The sequence below is a fragment of the Trachemys scripta genome, chromosome 5 (genome assembly GCF_013100865.1).
Source record: "Trachemys scripta elegans isolate TJP31775 chromosome 5, CAS_Tse_1.0, whole genome shotgun sequence".
Lineage (NCBI taxonomy): Eukaryota > Metazoa > Chordata > Testudines > Emydidae > Trachemys > Trachemys scripta.
In genome coordinates this window covers 87230906-87252391 of record NC_048302.1, presented here as the reverse complement: position 1 = coordinate 87252391, position 21486 = coordinate 87230906, and the positions used below count along the sequence as shown (strand labels likewise).

General features: G+C 39.8%; 2 protein-coding genes across 5 annotated transcripts in view; one reads left to right on the top strand and one right to left on the bottom strand.

Moving 5' to 3' along the window:
* Nucleotides 1-14894, top strand: part of LOC117878023 (trihelix transcription factor PTL) — a 32597-nt gene extending 17703 nt beyond the window's left edge. For 3 of the 4 annotated variants that reach the window (XM_034771868.1, XM_034771867.1, XM_034771869.1), the window contains 5 exons: nt 2716-2802; nt 8190-8261; nt 9660-10061; nt 11196-11258; nt 13548-14894. In XM_034771868.1, the coding sequence (XP_034627759.1) occupies nt 2716-2802; nt 8190-8261; nt 9660-10061; nt 11196-11258; nt 13548-13825 (902 nt within the window). In that variant the 3' untranslated portion in view covers nt 13826-14894. The remainder of the gene's footprint in view (nt 1-2715; nt 2803-8189; nt 8262-9659; nt 10062-11195; nt 11259-13547) is intronic. The other variant, XM_034771870.1, reaches the window with a different exon arrangement.
* Nucleotides 1-16276, bottom strand: part of PPAT (phosphoribosyl pyrophosphate amidotransferase) — a 55562-nt gene extending 39286 nt beyond the window's left edge. Inside the window, exon 1 of the mRNA XM_034771871.1 lies at nt 16182-16276. Coding sequence (XP_034627762.1) covers nt 16182-16261 — 80 coding nt within the window. The 5' untranslated portion in view covers nt 16262-16276. The remainder of the gene's footprint in view (nt 1-16181) is intronic.
* Between the last annotated feature and the right edge of the window lie 5210 nt (nt 16277-21486).

The window sequence follows — 21486 nt, the reverse complement described above, 5'->3', positions numbered from 1 at the left end:
GACAACTTTTAGGCAGGGTTCATTCTAGAAATGTAGTCAGAGGGGCCAATTACTTCTACTCATGCAAAGGGTGAAACTGAATTCACTCAGAGGCAAAACTAGTCTATTCTGACTCATATATACACATACATACACACACACACACCAAATTTCACATAGACCCCCATCTATCAAGGCCATGGATGAGGTCCTTCAATATTAAGTACTTAGTTTAATTTTATGATTTCTCTTAGTCTTGTTATATGAAAGATCAGTTTAAAAAGAAAGAAAAGCAGCTTCCAAAGCCACCTATCTTCCTGACATGCTTAAAATAAAATAAAAAAAATAATAAAATAAAATAATAATAATAATAATAATCTGTTCTATATAAAAGTTATCTAGGTTCAAACAAATGTAGCAGTATAAAGAGAGATTACTTCTTCATAGTTCATCTTTCCTAGGGCTTCCCCCACCCTTTTGATTTTACTTTAAGGCATGTTCAAGCAGATCTCAGCAAGACTACCTACAGATAAATTCCCACACCATGACTTTAAAAACACTGTGCTTAAAAGTTAGGTGCTTAACTTAGTTAGGTACATATCAGACACCCAAATAAATGTCCTCTTTAGAATGGCTGCTGCTGGGTGCTCAGGACTTTTGACAGGACAGGTGACAGATACAGATTTCGGATCCTAACATAGTGCATTTCAGCAAAGTGGGGGTTGGCAGAGTACTGGATGTTTTCTGTTTCAGTCACTTGGATAGTCAAATAATGCATACATCCATAGAGTCTCAGCCCTACGTACACAGTGCCTCAGATTTGCCCAGCACTTTGCAGAGAAAATAAAGCTGCAAGGAATTTACAAGCTTGGTAATCTAGGAATAAAGAGTTTCCTCAGGACTTACCCTGCAGCAATGTTCTCTAGTTTCGACATCTTCAGGTTCTTAGGCAGCCAATTTGTGCTACAGATGACAAACATGAGACTAAAATTTATTAAAAAGACTCCTAATTCCTGCCCACAAACCAAAGAAAATGGGATGCATAGAGATGGTCTGTGAAGGGATGTAGAAGATGACTAGAGAAGCTGCTACTACACTGCTCTAATCTCCAATGAACACAGCAAACTGTCTTGCTTCATACCAAGCCAATCATGCATAAAGAGACTGAATGTGGCTATTGGCAAATGTTCATAACTTGGTTTGACTAACCACTGTTGATGGAGCCAAGGCATATTAGGACTAAGGTAAAAGACTGTGCTTGTTGTTTGCTCTGTGTAGATGGGGTCTTAAAGTCTATGTCTACACTGCAGTTGAGAGAGAGACTCCCAGCCGGGGTAGACTTGCTAGCATGCAAAAAAGGGTTGACACTATGGCTTGGGCAATAACTCAGACTTTCAAGCTACCTGACCCGGTAGGTTTGAGCTCAGTTGGCTAACCAGAGCTGCAACATCCAAACTGCTATATTTCACAAACTAGCTTAAACCGAGCTAGTGAAAGTTTGTCTGCCCAGGCTGAGAGGCTCCCTTCCAACAGCAGTGCAGACATACCCAGAGTGCCCTTTGCTAAACTTTCAGCTCTTTTCTGAAATTACTGCTAAAACGGTTTAGATTCTTCGCTCACAGGAAATGAGCATTATGATGTGAATGTTGTACAGAAGGCTAAAGCAAAGCAACAATTGACAAAAGCAAAGCAAGTCCACACTGATTTTTTAATACATTTTTAATAAACTTGTTAAAGCTACAGATCATATTTTGTTGATTAATGTTTAATGGCAGTGTTCTCCAATGGACTGGGGACAGGCCTAGAAGCCAGCCACTGACCCTTTGTACGGCCTCGCGCTTTTACCCTCTCTATCAGTTTCTCCAGCTGCATAATAAGGATACAAATAAATTCTTGCCTCATTTGCCAGTCACAAAGGGAGTGCCACCAAATGGAGGAGAACCAATTAAATGGAAGACAAGCACTCCTCCCCATCCCAGAGAAAAAGCATAGAAGCATGTCAGCAGTAGCCAGCAAAGAAAAAGGCAAGTCATGGTAGCACAATGTAAACAAATGGCACATTTTTAGAATGGGTCTTGTTTGTGGATTGCAAGTATAGCATTCTCCTCTACTGTCAGTCTTCCATCGCAGATACACTGTGAACATGGCATCACAATGCACTACCACTGAGAAGGCAGACTATGCATTTCTTGCCCTTTTTCAGTCTAATTCAATGCCCACTGAAATCAGTCCATGGAAGTCATTGTACCAGACCCTTTACCAGAATTACTATATTGCCACCCTATAAAATACATACATGCATTGTCAGTTCATTGTTATTTTATTTGTGTTACTGTAGTACCTAGAGGTCCCAAATGAGATCAGGGTCCCATTGGCACTGTACAAAAACACAGTAAGAAATAGTTACTCCCCCAAAGAGCTTACCATCTAAAAAATTCATTGATGTAAATTCCATTCACACACTTAAACTGACCAATTAGAAATCACATGGTATTTATTCCAACTAGAAGAATTTTTTTTAAGGATATCCCAGGTTTGTTTCAAAAAGTGTTGACATCTGATTTTTTAGCCAACAGTCCAAGAAAGCAAAACATTTAAGTGAATTAACAATGAGAGTTATTACTCCAACAGCATGAATTTGCTGTTATAGAAGCTCTGGTGTGAGAGTGGTTATGTTTAAGACATAAATTAAGACAGTGAATTTTTAAAAAAAATTAATTATATGAATTTACACAGAAATCCCTGAAGATAAAGAGGACTTCATTAATTTCACCCCAGAAGACTTGGAATCTACACATATAAAGAAAGAGACAATTGACATAGGTAAGTTAAGAGTTTTCCATAATTATCTTGGAAGTGTATCCCATTTTAGTGGAGAAATATACTGTTCTATGAAGTGAAGTTAACATTCTTAAAAAGGGTTCAGTAGCGCAAATACAGTTCTTGTTTTATCTCACCATTTAGTTGTACATACACAAGATTCCTCTAAACATGCAAATTTACAAATCAAGAATTAAAAAAAGAACACACTTACTTTTTGTATTTGATGTGCACACAAATACCATCTTATTTTATCCAAACACTAGAAAGAATTGGCCAAACACCTAAAATAGTTGCCTCTCAACAAAAGTTGCCATTTTAAGTCTATTCAGGCTTTTCAAACCATTTTATGCTAGCTCAGTTCTTATAAGAGATGTATGTATGGATCACTATCCAATAATTGCAATAGAGATGTTATGAATTATTTTAATAAGAAATTGAATTCAAATCACTAATATATAAATGAATCTCATGTCAAGCATTTGAGAAAAAATGGGCTAATTAAAAACAGATTTGCAAACAGTTTGTCATGGAAGTAGACTAGAAATACTGATGTTTCAGAATCAATGAGCATAGAAGTCATTAAGGACAAAACCAAGTCACATTTGGGATAAAAGGGTACAAGGCTGATCTGGAATCTACAGGTCTCCCACACTGCATCAAAATGCACTAAGATACCACAGATTTACACCACAATGTTTACAGGTCTAGAAAACATGACCTAGAAGGAAAGATTAAACAAACCCAATTGTTTCAGTCTGGAGAAGAGAAGACTGAGGGGGGAAACCTGATAGTCTTCAAGTACATAAAAGGTTGTTATAAAGAGGAAGGTAATAAATTGTTCTCCTTAACCACTGAGGACAGGACAAGAAGTAATGGGTTTAAATTGCAGCAAGGGAGATTTAGGTAAGACACTAGGAAAAACCTAGTGATTGTAAGTATAGTTAAACACTAGAACAATTTACCTAGAGTTTGTCGAATCCCAGTCATTGGAGAGTTTTAAGAAAAGATTACACAAACACCGGTCGGGGATAGTTTATATAATATTTAGTCCTGCCTTGGTGCAGGGGACTGGACTAGATGACCTAGCAAGATCCCTTCCAGTCCTACATTTCTAGGATTTCTACGACAACCAGAACTACATCAAAGCAATTTTATGAAGAGGACATTGTATGGGAGAGACAAAACTATATTGAGACCAGAGCAAAACATCCATCTAGGTTCAGAGACACAACCAGGTCACATGAATGCAGCAGGAACTTTTCATGTAGAATGATACTAGGAATAATATGTCATGTGAATACTTTCATTTGCGTACTATGCAAATCAATTGGTTTTCTGTTCCTGTCATGCAATATCCATTCCAGAATATGAATCACTTAAAGACAGCAGTGCACAAATAGGTTAAAAACACAACATGGTTAAGAGGAATGAGCCTGGGACTAGGAATTAGGAATTCCTGCATTCTTATCTCATCTCTATCACTGACTCACTGGGTTGCCTTGGACAGGACACTTAAGAGCATAAGAATCACTATACAAATCAGCCCTGTGGTCCTCTGGTTCAGTATCATATCTTCAACAGTAGCTAGTACTATGTTTCAGAGGAAAGTGCAAAGATTCCCATAAAGGACAATTATGGAATAATTTGCTAAATTTTTGTAATGAGACAATTAATGGTTTGTTTATGGCATGAAATATAATTTCTGAATCTCAGTTTGCCTTTCTATAAAATTTACACTTAGGTATATTATGACGATATAAATATTTGTAAAATCCTTTCAAAATATAATGAAGGTAAAAAGAGCTGCATAACCGCTAAGTACTACTCTACAGTAACTCCTCACTTAACGTTGTAGTTATGTTCCTGAAAAATGCAACTTTATGCAAAACGATGTTATGGGGAAATTAATTCTTAAGCGCACCCAATGTAAATATGGGGGTTAGGTTCCTGGGATTTTTTTTGTTGCCAGACAAATTATATACATATACAGTACAAGTTTTAAACAATTTAATATTGTACACAGCAATGAATGATTGTGAAGCTTGGTTGAGGTGGTGGAGTAAGAGGGTGGAATATTTCCCAGTGAATGCCTTGCTCCTAAATGATGAACTAGCACTCGGCTGAGCCCTCAAGGGTTAATACAGAGGGATAATGTAGCCTCACACTCTACAAGGCAGCATGGACTGAGGCAGGAGGGAGGAAACACAATAGATGCTGGGCAGTAGCTGCAAACACTTCCCTGAAAAAACTGAACATGATGAGGAGCCCACGCTATCCAGCTGAAGCGCACCACACCCTCCTCCTGATAGCACATGCATGGCTGCACAGGTGCTGACTTTCCAAAGGCTCGGGGGTACTTGCATGAGAGAGACAGACAGACACACACACACACATGCATTGCCCCTTTAAGTACGCTGACCCCACTTCAAGTATGGTGCCCTTTTAATGGAATCAGCCAGTTCAGACAGGAAGCAACAGCTTCCAGCAAGCTCCCTCCTTGCTGTCTCTGAGCCTTGTCCCCCTCCTCCACTTTGTGGAGAGGGGGTACGGAGCAGGAGGGGGGGGCCAGGAGCAGGGGGACATCCTGATATAAGCACGCCTCTCCCACCATCCCCCAGCAAGCAGGAAGCTCCTGGGGAGCAGCTCCAAGGCAGAGGGCAGGGCAGGAGCAGCAGGGCAGTGGGAGGAGGGCCACCTGAACTGCTGCTGGGCAGCTGCCGAGCCACATACCTTACAGGGAATTTAGGGGAACTGCTGGCCCCCCCATTTCTAATCTCCGCAAGGAGGGGTGGCTCTTCCAGAGAATCCTGCAAGCAGTGGACAAAGCAGGTGGCTGCCAAACAACATTATAAGGGAGCATTGCGCAACTTTAAACAAGCTTGTTCCCTAATAAATCAGCAACATATCATCCCGGTTAATGTTGTTAACTGAGGAGTTACGGTACATGTAAATTAGTTATCTCACTTATCCCGACTGCATCCAATAAAGTCATGCTTATTTACTAGTGATCTTATGTTTATAACAGTACACACAGTTCTGTCCGTCATTAAAAACCCAAGTGGCCTAAGACATCCAAGTATCCAGAAACAAGGAAAGAGGAGAAAACTTAACCTTCCTCCAGACCCTGAAACCTCAGAAAGGGTGAAATCCTAGTCCTATTGAAGTCAGTGACAAAAATCCCATTGGGCAGTAAAATTGAAGAAATCATGAAGAAGTCAAAGTGTTTACATAAAAACCTGGCAGAGAAAAAAAGTCTTGTGTCATGAGACTTGGGTTCTGATGAACACTGGTGTTTTCAAGAATTCTGAAAAGATTCCTAACCAAGCTTAAAACCTTTAACTTTTTATTACTATTTAATAGATATTTGTGTACTATACAGAATGCAATTCTGTATTAATGGAACAGTACAGATAAGGTATCAAAGCCCTACATTAGAGTCTTTCCCTTCAACTGAAGCAGGCTGAACATGGCTCCCTCCAAAGAGGGCAAAAAAAATCATTCCATCTGTCAATGGAACTCTATTTTCTCTAGTGAAAGCACCATTGGGATTCAGCACATGCGAAAAACCAAATGGCAATCCCTACTTGAAATTTAAAAAAAAAAAAAAAAAAAAAAAAAACCACTGATAACCACTACATCAGCCCACTACATTAAAGAAGCCCTTTAAAGGAGTTTAAACCATCTAATTTAAAGTCACATCTCTCAGTTAATTTTTAAAGACATAATCCTAATATTTTTCAACTGTCCATTGAACCTTCCAGTAAATATAGGGTAGAAAGGATCTACACTTGCAGTGTGAAAAAACAAGAACAATGAAAACAAAACAAAAGCACACATGCCTTTGAAGAGAAGAAAAAACAAACAAGAAAAAAACATCAGGATTGTGTCCTAACACCACTTAAGTATTTTAAATGAATTAAAATGGACACAGAGTATTGGGGGGGGGGGACTGAATACTCCCCATACGTCTTTCCTTGAAGTAGGATAACATGGCTAGCTGTCTATCAAAAGCTTTGTCTTCATAGCAAAAAAGCTGTTGTGGATACAAGACAGAGGTAGTTTGTACCTCAACTAGCTACATCAAGATAAATCCTAGGTGATTTGGGGGGGGGGGGGAAGAGAAGAGAAGGACTGATAGACAGCCATGCCATCCTTCTTCAAGGACAGCTGAATAATATTAGGATTATGACTAACTCAAGATAGACAACTCTGTTAATTTCTAGCTTTTTGTTTTTACATAAAGATAATAAACCACCACCACCACCACCGTTTTTTGGCAGTGAAGATACCACCTAAGGCAGTGGCTCTCAACCTTTCCAGACTATTGTACCCCTTTCAAGAGTCTGATTTGTCTCATGTACCCACCAGTTTCACCTCACTTAAAAACGTACAAAAACAGACATAAAAGTACAAAAAAAGTGACACAGCACATGATTATATGGTAAAAAGGAAACAGTAAGCAATTTTTCAGTAATTATAAAATAAATCAATTGGAATATAAATATTGTACTTACATTTCAGTGTATAGTCTAAAGAGCAGTATAAACAAATCCATATCTATGAAATTTTAGTTTGTACTGACTTCACTAGTGCTTTTTAATGTTGCCTGTGGTAAAACTAGGCAAATATCTAGATGAGTTGATGCACCCCCTGGAAGACCTCTGAGCCTAAGGTACTTATCTGGGCCCCATTACTGAGATATTAGAGTGCCTCATAATGGTTAACATATTTATCCTTCCCAATACCCTTCTGAGAAGTACAATTATTCCTATTTTATAGATAAGGTACTGAGGCACAGAGAGACTAAGTGACTTGCCCAAGGGCACACAGGAAGTGTGTGGTGGGGTGAGAAACAGGGGGATCTGGGCTTCCCATTACCAGGCTAGTGCCCTAACCACTGGACCATCTCTAGCTAATAATTAGAACTGTGCAGGTTAAAATGTAAAGGTCACGATCATGGGGGGATGGCTGCTTCATCAAATCTGTGGCTCTGCCACTTCTGTCCATTTTATAAACCAAACATAACAGAGTTCCTGTGCTAAGTAACTTGTAATGTGAGGAATATATAGTTGTTATACAGAATGAGATGTGAGGCATAAAACAGCTACAGTACAGTCTATATTTACATCACATTTGTATTTGCTTGGCAATATTCTGAATTGCCAAGTACTGGGGCGATCCATTGGATAAGTAAAAAATGTCTTAGCTTAATTCTGATTATTTTTTCGAAAGGCGAGGCAAACTGGTTGAGACAGTTGTATTTAAGCGTTAAATGTTACTACAATCTTTTTAATTTAAGTTGTTATTATGGATCTGCAGAAGGTGGGGAGAATATACGCAATTCACATATGTAAACAGATTTAACATAAAACTGCATTTTTTGCTAGACGATGATTCTATAAGCACTACTTCAGAGGATATATCTGGCCCATCAGTAGTGAAACAGATAACTGGGACAGGTAAGTGTCTAGTTATATACATCTCAGTTTAAAAAAAAAAAAAAAAAAAGTGTAATTTCAATCACAGTAGCCCAAGGCAATCTGATCTCTACTATGGATTCCAGCTGCCATTGTTTATTACCTACTTCAATTCAGCTGTGGATAAAATTGAATTGTCAGAGAGAAACATAGTAAACTTTTAGCTACAAAAACACTTGTCTTGATTGTACACTGAGGTAAAATGTATATATTCATCTTGTAAACCATTGCTCCCATTTTAAGGTTTCAGTTAGATCAACTATTGTTCTATCAGTACTGTCTCAAGTTAATTGAAGTGAAATAGTCTAATTTACACTCAAGACAAAAATGTGTTTTTCACTCAAGTTTGGGTGCATCTATAATCATGGTAGGAACCACAATCCCTTCATATTCCCTAGCATGTATGCTCGGAGCCTCCAGACTGGATCCTGGTGGCAGCTATTGGGTTTGAACCCCCTGAAATGGCCTCCAATACCTTGATTTACTGAGGAGCAGTCCCTATACCAACTTTATTCAGTGGAGCAGGAGCACCCGTCCACACACACAAGAACTGCTAGAATAGAGTCATAGTGCATATAAGTACTTTCTGTACAAGCACCAAAGAGAGCTCCTACCACACAATCACCATGAACTGAGGTCACATTCCAACAAATTACATAAGCACACGCTTAACAACAGGCCATTAAAGCTGAAAGAACTATTCCCATGTCTGCAGTTAAGCTTCTGCTTATGTAATTGCTGGACTGTCCCATTTATTTCATACAGTACTTGTTCCCATACAGTAGCAAAACGTACTTCCTCTTGGTGTTCGAACTTACACTCACACTTTGCTCTATACCCAATTTATGATTGATGTCACCACCTGGACACTAGGAAACATCTCTAGATACTGGGCTTTTGTTCATCCAGTGTCTACCTGCTACAGTTTTCGCCTTCATAATGCTTTTGTACTAGTACATCCCTTTCTACTTCTAAAGTTAATATGAAAATATTCCCTCTTCTTACTGCTGATACAGAAGTTGTTGTTTATGCTTGAACTCTAATTGCTACTCTCTGTACAGCTTTGATACAAATGTTTTAAAGTTAATAATACATTGCAACAATAAAACACACAGACAGAATTCTATTGCCATCCGAAGGCAACTTAGGTTTTATTTGCAGAAAAAATATTTTTGCATGCATGACTGAACTATTCTTATATATTATTGCAACGTATACACCTTTAAAGTTCCAAAGTTGTTCCTGACAAACTATTCAGAAATCCTACTTTAAATGTTAATTCACTCCACACTCCATTACTGATTAAAATTTAGCTACAGATATACTTTTATTTTTGTGTATTCTGCAATCCTCAGTTATTTGTTTCATTCATATTTTCAGACAATTTAATTCCTTTGGATGAAGCACAGAATCACTTTAGGGTTATTACAGTTCATGATACAGGAGCAGGAAAACACTGGAGTGATAATGAAGTCAGAGCTCTGATAAATATATGGTCAGATGAGAAGATACAACAAATGCTTGAAGGAGCAACAAGAAATAAAGAAATCTTTGAGGAGATTGCCAGAAGATTAATGAAATTTGGCATAGACAGAGACTGGAAGCAGTGTCGCACAAAGTACAAGAACTTAAAATATGAATACCGCGCACTGCAAAAAGAAAATGATCATCCTGGCAATCCCAGACGAAAGATGAGGTTTTACGATGAAGTTGATTGCATCTTCAGAAGACAACCTCTAGTTGCATCTAGCTGGGGATGTGAAAGTTCTAATCTCATATCAGGTATTAGACCAGTAGTGAAAATACCACTCTCTTAAGACTAAAAACTTATAAGCAGAAAATTGTCATGTTATCTTTGACATTGAGCATTGGAGTTAGTTGAAGTGACAGGTTGTAGAGATGGTTAGACAGGTTTTGTAAAATTATATGGATGGTGAATTCTGAAAGCAGTAGCAAATAAGAGCATAGGCTTTATTGTATCCAAGCAAAATGAAGGTGTAAAGAACTGGGAGCCCATTTCTATATAATAAAAAGTGCTCCCCATTAATTTGATAACAGCTGTGTCATGGGCTGATAAACATCACTGCCTAGGATTATATTTTAGCCCAGATGTAATTATTACCTACTCCATAAACGGAATCAACCTCAAGTTACATATGTATCCGAAGAAGTGGGCTGTAGTCCACAAAAGCTTATGCTCTAATAAATTTGTTAGTCTCTAAGGTGCCACAAGTACTCCTGTTCTTTTTGCGGATACAGACTAACACGGCTGCTACTCTGAAACCTCAAGTTACATTGTTTATTAAAAAAAACATTTAAAGATATTGCTTTCATTTGGAATTCTAATGTGGTATTCACAAACTTGCATTGAAGAAAAATTTAAATTAATGGAGATATCCTCTCTCCTAGAACTGGAAGGGACCTTGAAAGGTCATTGAGTCCAGCCCCCTGCCTTCACTAGCAGGACCAAGTACTGATTTTGCCCCAGATCCCTAGTTGGCCCCCTCAAGGATTGACCTCACAACCCTGGGTTTAGCAGGCCAATGCTCAAACCACTGAGCTATCCCTCCTCCCCAAAGAAAAACAATGTAATGCTATAATTTGACAATGAATCATTTGAGAACGTAATGAAGTCTTACACCAGTGTCAACTCATGGCTGTCTCTCAGGTCAGCACCAGAAAGGAGTACTGACAAGTGATAACTTTGTAGCAAAGCTCATCTGATTTTGGGATTGGATTTGTGAAAGCAAACATACTTTCTAGTGGCACATAACCTGACCAGGACATTCTGACTGCTGCTCTGAGCCACCTTCTCTAAACATTACTTACATATCAAAGACTTTTTTGGTTTGTCTGTTTTTAGAACACCTCTAAAAGTATATTTGTTCACAGAATACTTTGTTTTTCTTTTATAAGAGTCAGTGGGAGACATTATCACAAACACAGGACCTTGGGGTATCAAGAGAAAAGCATCTGATGGTAAGAGTTTTGCCTTTTTGAGGATATGCAAATATTGTTGCAGAGTTGAAGGCTAGGTGCAAGTTTAATCAAATATTCAAGTTGTAAAACAATCATTTATTAGTAAGGCTGCAAGTTTATCACTGAGGTCATGGAAGTCACGGATTCTGTGACTTTCCGGGACCTCCGTGACTTCTGCAGCAGCTGGTACGGCTGGCCCAGGAGCCACCTGAGCAGCTTGGGCAGTCCCAGGGCCAGCTGCACAGGCTGCTTGCTGCTGGGGCAGTCTTGGACCACCGTGCTCCCCCTCTCCCAGCAGCAGCAGGTGGGGGTTTTTTTTGTGGGGGGCAGGGGTGAGGCTCAGATGTAGGAGGGGGTGAGGGCTCTGGGCAGCGCTTACCTCATGGGGGAGGAACAACTCCCCAGAAATGGTGACATCCCTCAGCTCCTAGGTGGAGGCACCTCTGCGCACTGCCTCTGCCTGCCAGCATGGCCCCCTACAGTTCCCATTGGCCACAGGTCCCAGCCAATGGGAGCTGGCGCTTGGGGTGGAGGCAGCGCACAGAGGCACCTCCACCTAGGAGCTGAGGGAGGGGGATGTCACCACTTCCAGGGAAGCACAGAGCCAGGCCGCACACCGCTGTCCAAGCCCCCCGCTGAGATTTAGTCAGGGGTATATAGTACAAGTCATGGACAGGTCATGGGTCGTAAATTTTTATTTACTGCTGGTGATTTGTCCATGACTTTTACTAAAACATAGCCTTACTTATTAGGCTAATCAAGAGGTTTCCTCAGGATTCTGTGGGGAAATGGTTTGATTTCTTTGTCCCAGTGCTCACTAAGAGGGAGAGAAACATGCCAGCAACAGAAATTTCTCAGGCCTTGAACTCCAAAACCTAAGAAAAGGTAAAGAAACTGTACTGGGTGGATGGCATCTGAGCCATCTGAAAGAAGGCCAAATAAAAACCACTCAAGAGTGGAGGTGTTTGGTGCCCACCAGACACTGGTGAGATACTAACATGCCACCCATATTTAAAGAGAAAGACCCCAGGGAAAGCACCAGAAGCCTATAAACCTGTGAGCCTAAAGATTCTAGAATCACTATCATGAACAAAAGGAAACACACTAAGGGGAGAAGACTGGTGTGTTAGTGTCAGCAAAAACTCAAAAAAGAGGTACCATGTTTTCCTTAGTAAGTAAATAATGAAAATACAGATTAAACAAGAGACTGTTGGCACAGTACCCACTAGGCTAATGTAAATGATTAGCTAGAAGATCACTTAAAGTGATGTTTTATTTGCTGAACAATTGGCTTGGTTAAGGGTGGACTGATTTAAATCAGAGCTATTTAAACAACCAAATTTTAATCATGATTTCCATTTGTACTTTTTAAGTCATTTTCCTAAAGATAAACTGTATAGGATGGATCAACGTAACATAGAAAAGGTGTCAACTAACAGGAAAAGGGTTTTCCTTGTTCGTGACCATATGAGTTATACCTTAAATGGTTACAAGATTCAACACCCTGATCAGAGACAGGATCGGAGGACAGTAGCGTAGATAAAAATGAAGCACTATCAGCTTGATATCGGGCAGTAGTTAGAATACAATAAGCAAGCACTGGGATACAGAGAAAGGAATAGAGAAATCTAGCAAGATCATCTCTGGAGCAATACAAGTCTACATATTACAGCAAATCTATCAAAATGTTGAAAAAAAGATAAGGATGACTATGGTCTCCAGGATTAGAACCAGGGGGTGCACAAAGTTAAAAAAATAAAAACAGGTTTGCAGTCACTAAAAGGACTTCAGATCTATATGCAGAGCAGCTAAATGTCACAACATTTCTGAGAGTAACCTGCTCAGAAACGAGGTATAAACTGAAGCTAAGAACGAACTATGGCTGGGCAATTAAATAGTTTCATTTGTTATGAGCTTATAAACAGTCTGAAGAGAGCACTTGTGAGTGGCAAGTAAAAAAGTTTGAATACCTGAGATTTAACACTGATTTTACACGAAATTGGTCAGATTCACTCACTCCCTGTTGGACATAGTATTAAAGTTTCAGTTTTGACAAATAAACATTTTTCTGTTGAAAAAAAAAAGCTGATCACAGAATTCCTGACTAGTTCTAATTATGACCCAGATACATCAGACATTCTTCTCTCCACCAGCAAGATGTGATTGGTGAATAATAGTTTTAGAAAACAAGTGAATGCCAGTCTGTAGAGTTATTCAGTGTAGACTCATCATTTTGCTATGCCTCTCTCTCTCTCCTTCTCCAACAACATACTGTGCTTTCTTTTACAGAATCATCACCTGGGCCGCTTAAGAAGAGTGCTTCTGAGAAAGCTGTAGTACAGTTTCAAAGAAGTTTAACAGACAGAATGCATACAGTAACAGAAGGCAAAAAAGCACTTTTAGAAAGGCTTTGTAAACAGGAGGAAACACAAGACATCAGCAGAACACAGCTGTATGGTGATCCTCCAGCTATAAAACAGGTTGGTTTAATGAACTTTCTACCAAACTCGCATGCAAAAAGAAAATACAGACAATCCACAGATGAGAGATGGAAGAGATCTATTTGATTATCTAGTCCATCCATACTAGCATAGGATTGCTTCTATACAGTAAATTTGTGCTTGAGCTATTTAAACCTAAACAGGAATGCGTTTCCCATCACTGCTCTTGGGAGACTATGCCACAGATTAACAGACTGAATGGAAAGGAAACTTCAACTTGTTTTAAGCCTAGATTTTCCTTTGCTTTAAATTGCACCCCATTCCTTGTAGGTACACTCTTATAGACCATCATAGCAGTTACTCCTCCTCCTCTACATTCATAACCTTCAAATCTTGAAGGTTTTATCAGAGCTTTCTTTAGCAAAGTGAGTGAGAAGTGAAAAATACGAGCTTCCTCTGAACAAAACAAAAATCTGACCCAATTATTGTGTTGATGCTGTGCTGTTTTCCTAAATCTGCAGACGGAAAATTCTAGTGCCAGGCCTTCTGCTCAAGCAGAAGTATAAAAATTAGTAAGACTGGTCAGTTCCACTACAACTGGTCAGAACCAATGTGTCAGTCACACTCCTGCTGCCTTGCACTAGACCTTTTCATAAAGCTATCCAGGACAATCCACATCTTTTTCCTGTAAATTTACAACAAATTAGTAAATGAAACATTGACAGTCTGACCTGACTCATTACCTTTCATTTGCTCAAGTAAAAATTGCATACTACAGTGACAAGCATTTTAGAAATATCTGAGAATGGTCATTCCACTCCACCCCTTAATGTGTCTAGATCTTTCTGGTGTTTCTCATAGCCCACTATTATTTCAATAACTGAAACAACTCTGTGTCAACAGTTAACCAAATTCACTGTCTACTACCCCCTACGTATTGATACGTATAAGAAATACAGAAATCCCCCTATTATCCACTCTCCATTTTAAGAGACAACCATTCCCTATGACTGCTATCACTTAGCCAGTTTTTAGTTCTCAACAAGACTCTGCCTCTTACCCCATAGTTATTTATTTTCCCTGTTAATCTTATGATGGGCCTTATGCAAAGCTTTTTGAAAATCCAAGTTAAGTTATTTTCACTGGGTTGACTTTATCTACTATTTTAGAAACTTTTTCAAACTATTCTAAGAAACCAGGCAAACATGGTTTTCCCTTGCAGAAGCTGTTTGACCCTATCAATCTATACAGCAGCACATGAGGAAAAAAAATCCAAACATTTTATATATATATATATATATAAAAATAAAATGATGGCTTCTAAATTAGCTGTTATCACTCAAAAAGTTGGTTTTGGAGTCACCATGGACAGTTCTCTGAAAAATTCAGCTCGTGCCCAGCAGCAGTCAAAAAGACTAACAGAATGTGAGGAACTACTAGGAAAGGGGTAAAAAAAAAAAAAAAAAACACCACACCCACAAATTATTATAATATCATTATATAAATCCATGGTGCACCCATACCTTGAATACTGTGTCCAGCTCTGATCATCCCCTCTCAAAAACAATACAGTGGAACTGGAAAAAGGTTCTGAGAAAGGCAACAAAAATGATCAAGGCTTCCATATGAGGAGAAATTAAAAATATTAGAAGGGGCTGTTCATCTTAGAAAAGAGATCACTAACAAAGGATATGATAGGCCTATAAAATTATGAATGATGTGAAAACAGTGAATAGAGAAGTATTATTTACTCTTTCCCACAATACAAAAATCAGGGATTACCCAATAATACAATAGGCAGCAGGTTTAATACAAACAAGAGGAAGTATTTACAGTGAGTTTAAAGCACTGCGTAACTGGAGTTAGCTGGCCCATGGGGAGAAGGATTAGAAGCTCTAGTGGTGTTGACACTGGAGCTAGTAATGCAGTGGGGACTCAGCTACTCCATGCTGCTAGTACAAACAGTGGGTTTAGGCCCATTGCAGTCTGACAACTCTCATTCAAGCCAGGATACAGTGCCATTAGAATTCAAGTTATCTACCCCTGAGTTAACACTGCAGTAAAAACAATTCTCTCAATGTGGCACAAGCCAGAACAGAATCCCAGTCTCCCCTACAGCATTGCTCTGCACCAGAACAACAAAAAAACCCACACCCCACAAGCCTCCCTCCTCCCCACACCAAACAAAGATGAATCTTAGTTTAGTCATTAAAGTAGACAGATTTTTCTGGTAAGACAGATCTGTTAAAATAGTAATTTTTCAGAGTAGAACATTTTAGTCAAATTACTGTCCAGTAGAGAGTATGGCAAAGCAGTCCTGCAATCTCATGGTATACATTGGCTTGGAAACTGACAGTTGTCATTTTAAAGACAGTAATGCAGTGTCATGAGAAGAGGATAGACCATGAAGCACAGAAAAAAATATATACATTCATTTTCCGTATACTATAACATTTTAAAGAGTGACTTTCAAAGTAATTACTTTTCCTTATGAAGCATACTGTCACTCTTCAGAGGGCTGAATTTCATTGTCTGCCAACTTTCAGAACAGGTCACCTGCATGCTGTCTATGGTCCATTTTCATTTCACTTTGTTCCTGGGAAATGTAGCATGTTTTCTCAGCAACTTCCTTCCTCCACTGTTCATATTCCTTTGGCTCAGAAATGGTAACATATGTCCAGTAGTGAAGTAGTGGTGAAGCACTGGAATGGGTTACCTAGGGAGGTGGTAGAATCTCCTTCCTTAGAGGTTTTTAAGGTCAGGCTTGACAAAGCCCTGTCTGGGATGATTTAGTTGGGGATTGGTCCTGCTTTGAGCAGGGGGTTGGACTAGATGACCTCCTGAGGTCCCTTCCAACCCTGATATTCTAGGATTCTATGATAATGAGGCATTTGGTGCTAACGTATGCTCCTGCACTGTCCCACTGAAGTGACTCTACACAGAACGCTTCATTTGCTTGGATAGTTAGAATTCTCATACAAACCATCTTTGCTTAACAAGTCAAATTGATTATCATGATTCCTGTGCTATAGTTAGTGTTGAGTGTCCTTTTCTGTTTAAAGATAAACTGTTCTAAATATTCTAAAATCCACAGGATGACTCACATGGTCTTGAAATTTACTGTGCCTTATGGGGGTTCTAGGTAGCATTAGGATCCAAATTTGGGGTCATTTGAGCAAGTAGTTCCCAAGATAGAGTTCCCCTTAGAAAACCCCAGCATTTTACAAAGCAATTCATTCTTTTGGTTTTTTTTCTGCCAACACACCTGTGTCTCAAGCTATGGCTTTAATTGTTCCTTGTCTGATCTCAATTACTTGGCCTTTATCTCAATTAGTGCATGGCACCCACTGCTTCTTTGGGGAAGCAGTATTCAAGTTTTTAACCTTGGAGTTTGGAACTCTAGGTCAGTGCAAGCTAAACCATAGTGCATAGACATAGCGATGGATGGCAGAGAGGCCGCTTAGCCCATATCCTCCCCTCCTAATTGAAGAGAATACCTCTCCCCTTATCATGGTGAGGCCAGGTGGTGAGGGAAGATGCCTCCCATTCACCCTCCCATCTCTCAGGGCAATGGCCGGGGCCCAGAAGGGGATATGCCTCATAAAGTGGGGAGAGGTGAATGGGGCAGCAGTGATTCCCAACCCTGAGGAGGGCAGGGACCCTCCCCACCATCTATGTAGCTGGGTTCTGGAGCCTTCCTATTGCCCCAGTGTAAGCTGGGATTTGGCAGGCGGCTGCCCCTGAAGGTGTCCTGGGGAAATTGACAGAGATGAATGGAATAGTTCACACATCTCAGAGCTATTTTTCAGGCTCTATTCATCTCTATCGGGTGTTCATCTGAATGTGCCTCTTCAAACCCCTTTGAGCCTCCTATGCTGCAGATGGATGTGTAGAGCCCTTCCCCAGACACCAGGTTCAGGTCTGCGGTAGGGATTCCACAGCTCCACTCCTTCCCCCTCCTGTGTCCAGCTGGTCCCATGGTCCTATGAGCTTATCTGGGCGGGGGGGGGGAGGGAGAGGGGTGAAGTTGATGAGGTGGGGGGAACTTAGAACAGTGGAGGGATATTTGTGTGGGGCTCAGAAAAGCAGGGATATGCAGGTAGTCAGAGCAATGGGTGTGATGAACAGACTGTTAGAAGAACTGCAGCAGTATGGGGGTCTCTGAGCAGTTAGAGAAAATGGGAGAATAGAGAATGTGGGGGAGGGTGTTGGAATAGTACATTGAAGAGGAGGTGGAAAGGTGGGGACCAAGCTGGACAGTGAGGGATATTGGGGGGCTTTATCTGTTCCCCCAAAACCTCCACATCCATGTCTCCTATGTGTGTCCCCACCAAAAAAAAAAAAAAAAAAAAAAAATTCTCACCGACTCCATGCTAGCCCCTGCACTGTTTCTGCACCCTCTATCCAGTTTCTCAACTAGCAAGTTTGATGGTGACACCTGCTTCTTGTGGGGAGGAGAGAGAACCAAGCTGTGCTGGACAGGCAAAGAGACAGGAGATGATGCAGAGGCAGTGAAGGAATTAACATGCAGCCAGGGTGTTCTGTGACAGGGTAATCAGTGCCAAGCAAAGCAACCAGAAGCAGTGAAGGGTGAGAGCTGGGCTGTGAGATACATTGTGTTATGGAGAATTTTCTTTTTTTTTTTTTAAACCAAGAAAATTAAATGCCCAAAAACTTTAACACATAATTAAGGGTGCCCAGTGGTACCTTGTGCCATTCCAGAATGTGTAGAGTGGCTAAATTGAAATATCTAAAAACCAAGAAATAAAGTTTAGGTGCAGCCACAATCTTATCCAATTTAAACGGCACAGGGAATTTATGTAGACCGAATACAATTAATTATGGAACATAACCAAGATAAGAGGATAAATACCACTACTTTTTGAAAAGGTGCTGGTGGATCTTTTAATCTGAACCATGGTGTAAATCTCACTTGAAACATTAGGTATGGATTTAAGAGGGGAAATAGCCACATACTGAATGATTAACACCAGTTCTTGTACGATCTACACATCCCTTGAAGGCCGTCAATCCAAGCATTTAACTGGTTTGCTCTTGCTTCTACTGCAAAATCTGACAGGATCATAATACAAGGAGGTCTGTCTACTAGAGGCTAAAACTCTCTCTCAAAAACAAAAAACAACAGGGTCTGCTTGTGTGAAGACAACAGGCAATGTATCAAGTTTATCTATTGAAAGAAGAAATACAAGCCAACGATGTTCTGTTCATTCCCTCTAAAGCACCTGGCATTGTCAGAAGACAGGATACTGGGCTAGACAGACCATAAGTCTGACCCAGTATGGCCGTTCTTATGCTCTTATGAGATCCAACCTACAATATTGAATTTAGATATATGGAGAACTGTGGCTAAGGGGGAAGATACTGTTAAACTTATTAGTTAGTAAAATAGATTACAACTTCTGCATCCCAAACTGGTAATACTTTGAATGTTGAATAAAAATGTTGGTCAAGACCAGGTTGGTGAACAAAAGCATACCAATGAAGTCTGAGGCCTAGTTATCACCTAATCAACCTAGCTACATTGCTTAGGGGTGTGAAAAATCCACCCCCGAGATATGTAGTTAAGCTGACTTATGCCCTGGTATAGACACCACTAAGTCAATGGAAGAATTCTTCCATTGATTTTGCTACCGCCTCTTGAGAGGGGTGGATTATCTATAGCAATGGAAAAACCTCTTTCGTCATTGTAGTAAGTATTTACACCATGGCACTACAGCAGCAGCGCCATAGCTGTAGTGTCTGTAGCATAGACAAGCTCTCAGTCTCTACCGCTTTTGGACTCTCATAACAAATCCCACACAGAGCCTGATTTACTACTCATCCCACATGCTGAACATTGATTAATTTCAATGGGAGTTCTGTACACAGAGTGGGGCTACATTTCTCCTTTTTGGTTGGAAGAAAGCAAAATGCATTCAGATGTTTTGTACATAGCAGTGGTACATATTACTGCCAAAACTATCCATCAGAATAGTTTCTTTGGGAAAAATTAACAGACCTCACAATTGTTCCAGGACTGACTTTTTTCAAATTTGCCCTTGTCAAGGACACAAATGACGTTTTTACATAATTTGTAGCTCAAGGTACGCCATCTCTCTCTTCCCCTACCCTAAAAAATTACCTTTTTTTAATTTTATTTTTTAAAAAGGCATCCTGTCAAAATACCAGTTTTATAATGGCCTTAGTCCTTGGCTCTCAAATAATCAAGCTAAATCAATAGACTCATCCGTAAGCCCTCTCCACATTAAAACTTGTGTAGCAAGTGCTTGAAAGTTTCAAACACAGTCTACATCAGAGATTCACAAAGTGGGGGTCACAAGGTTATTACATGGTGGGGATCACAAGCTGTCAGCCTCCACCCCAAACCCTGTTTTGCCTCCAGCATTTATAATACATTAAAAAGTGGTGTTGTTTTTTTAATTTATAAGGTGCGGGGAGGTCGCACTCAGAGGTTTGCTCTGGGGGGAGGTCGCACTCAGAGGCTTGCTCTGGGAAAGGGGTCACCAGTACAAAAGTTTGAGAACCACTGGTCTACATCTACTGCTAACATGGCTATAAAATGTATTACATGCTGAGAATCAGTGCTTTAGACAGGCATTTCTATAGTACTCACCACAGCACTGGTGTTTATAATGTCACAAAACAAATTCTGGGACGTCTTTAGTATATGAGGATGCATAAGAGGTTTAAAAATAGGCTTTTTTAAAAAAATAAAAGGTTAGTTAAAATATGCTAAATGCCCTCCACAGCACAGTTAGTGCACATGTGAGAAGGCTGAGAATCAGGGACTATAGATATGTCTCACAGGGCCCACTTGAATTCCTATTGACTACAGTGGGAGTTTGATTAGGCTCTTAGGACTTGTCTTCAGGAGAGTTTTACCGATCTTAAGTGAATGTGTTATTTTTTAATTTAAGCTGGTGTAACAGAATCAAGCATGCAGTGGAATAAAATCCCTATTTGAGTGACCTAAACTTTTAAACCAAGAATCATGAAAATTATGCATCTACTGATTCATTTTAAGTGGTGGGATCACAGACGCCAAAAGGTTTTAATTGCTGTGTACCACTGTATCAGAAGAAGGGACATAAAAATAGGTCATTAGTGTTTGTGGCACATTATACAAACACTGCACTTTTTACTCAAGCATATGATGTGCTAATAGCCCTTTGTTAGTTGAACTCCTGTCTGTTTTAACATGTTCCCTACAGCTGCTTCCTCCTTGTTGATCAAAGATTCAGTCAGATACACTGCTAGCTTTGTCATTTCTACCTTTTAAAATTGGAGATAAATATTGTTAAATATCAAGGGCCAAATTCTTCCCTCTGATGTATTGCCCAGAGTTCCCTTTAAAGTCAATTATCAGATGGGTAGCCGTGTTAGTCTGTATCCACAAAAACAACGAGTCTGGTGACACCTTAAAGACTAACAGATTTATCTGGGCATAAGCTTTTGTGGGTAAAAAAACACTTCTTCAGATGCATGGAGTGAAAATTACAGATACATGAAGAGAAGAACTGTGACCGTATAAGAGGGGTAGCTGTGTTAGTCTGGATCTGTAAAAAGCGACAAGGAGTCCTGTGGCACCTTATAGACCAACAGAAGTATTGGAGCATAAGCTTTCGTGGGCGAATACCCACTTCGTCAGACGCGCATCTGAAGTGGGTATTCATCCATAAAAGCTTATGCTCCAATACTTCCGTTAGTCTATAATGTGCCACGGAACTCTTCGTCACTTTTTACAGATCCAGACTAACACGGCTACC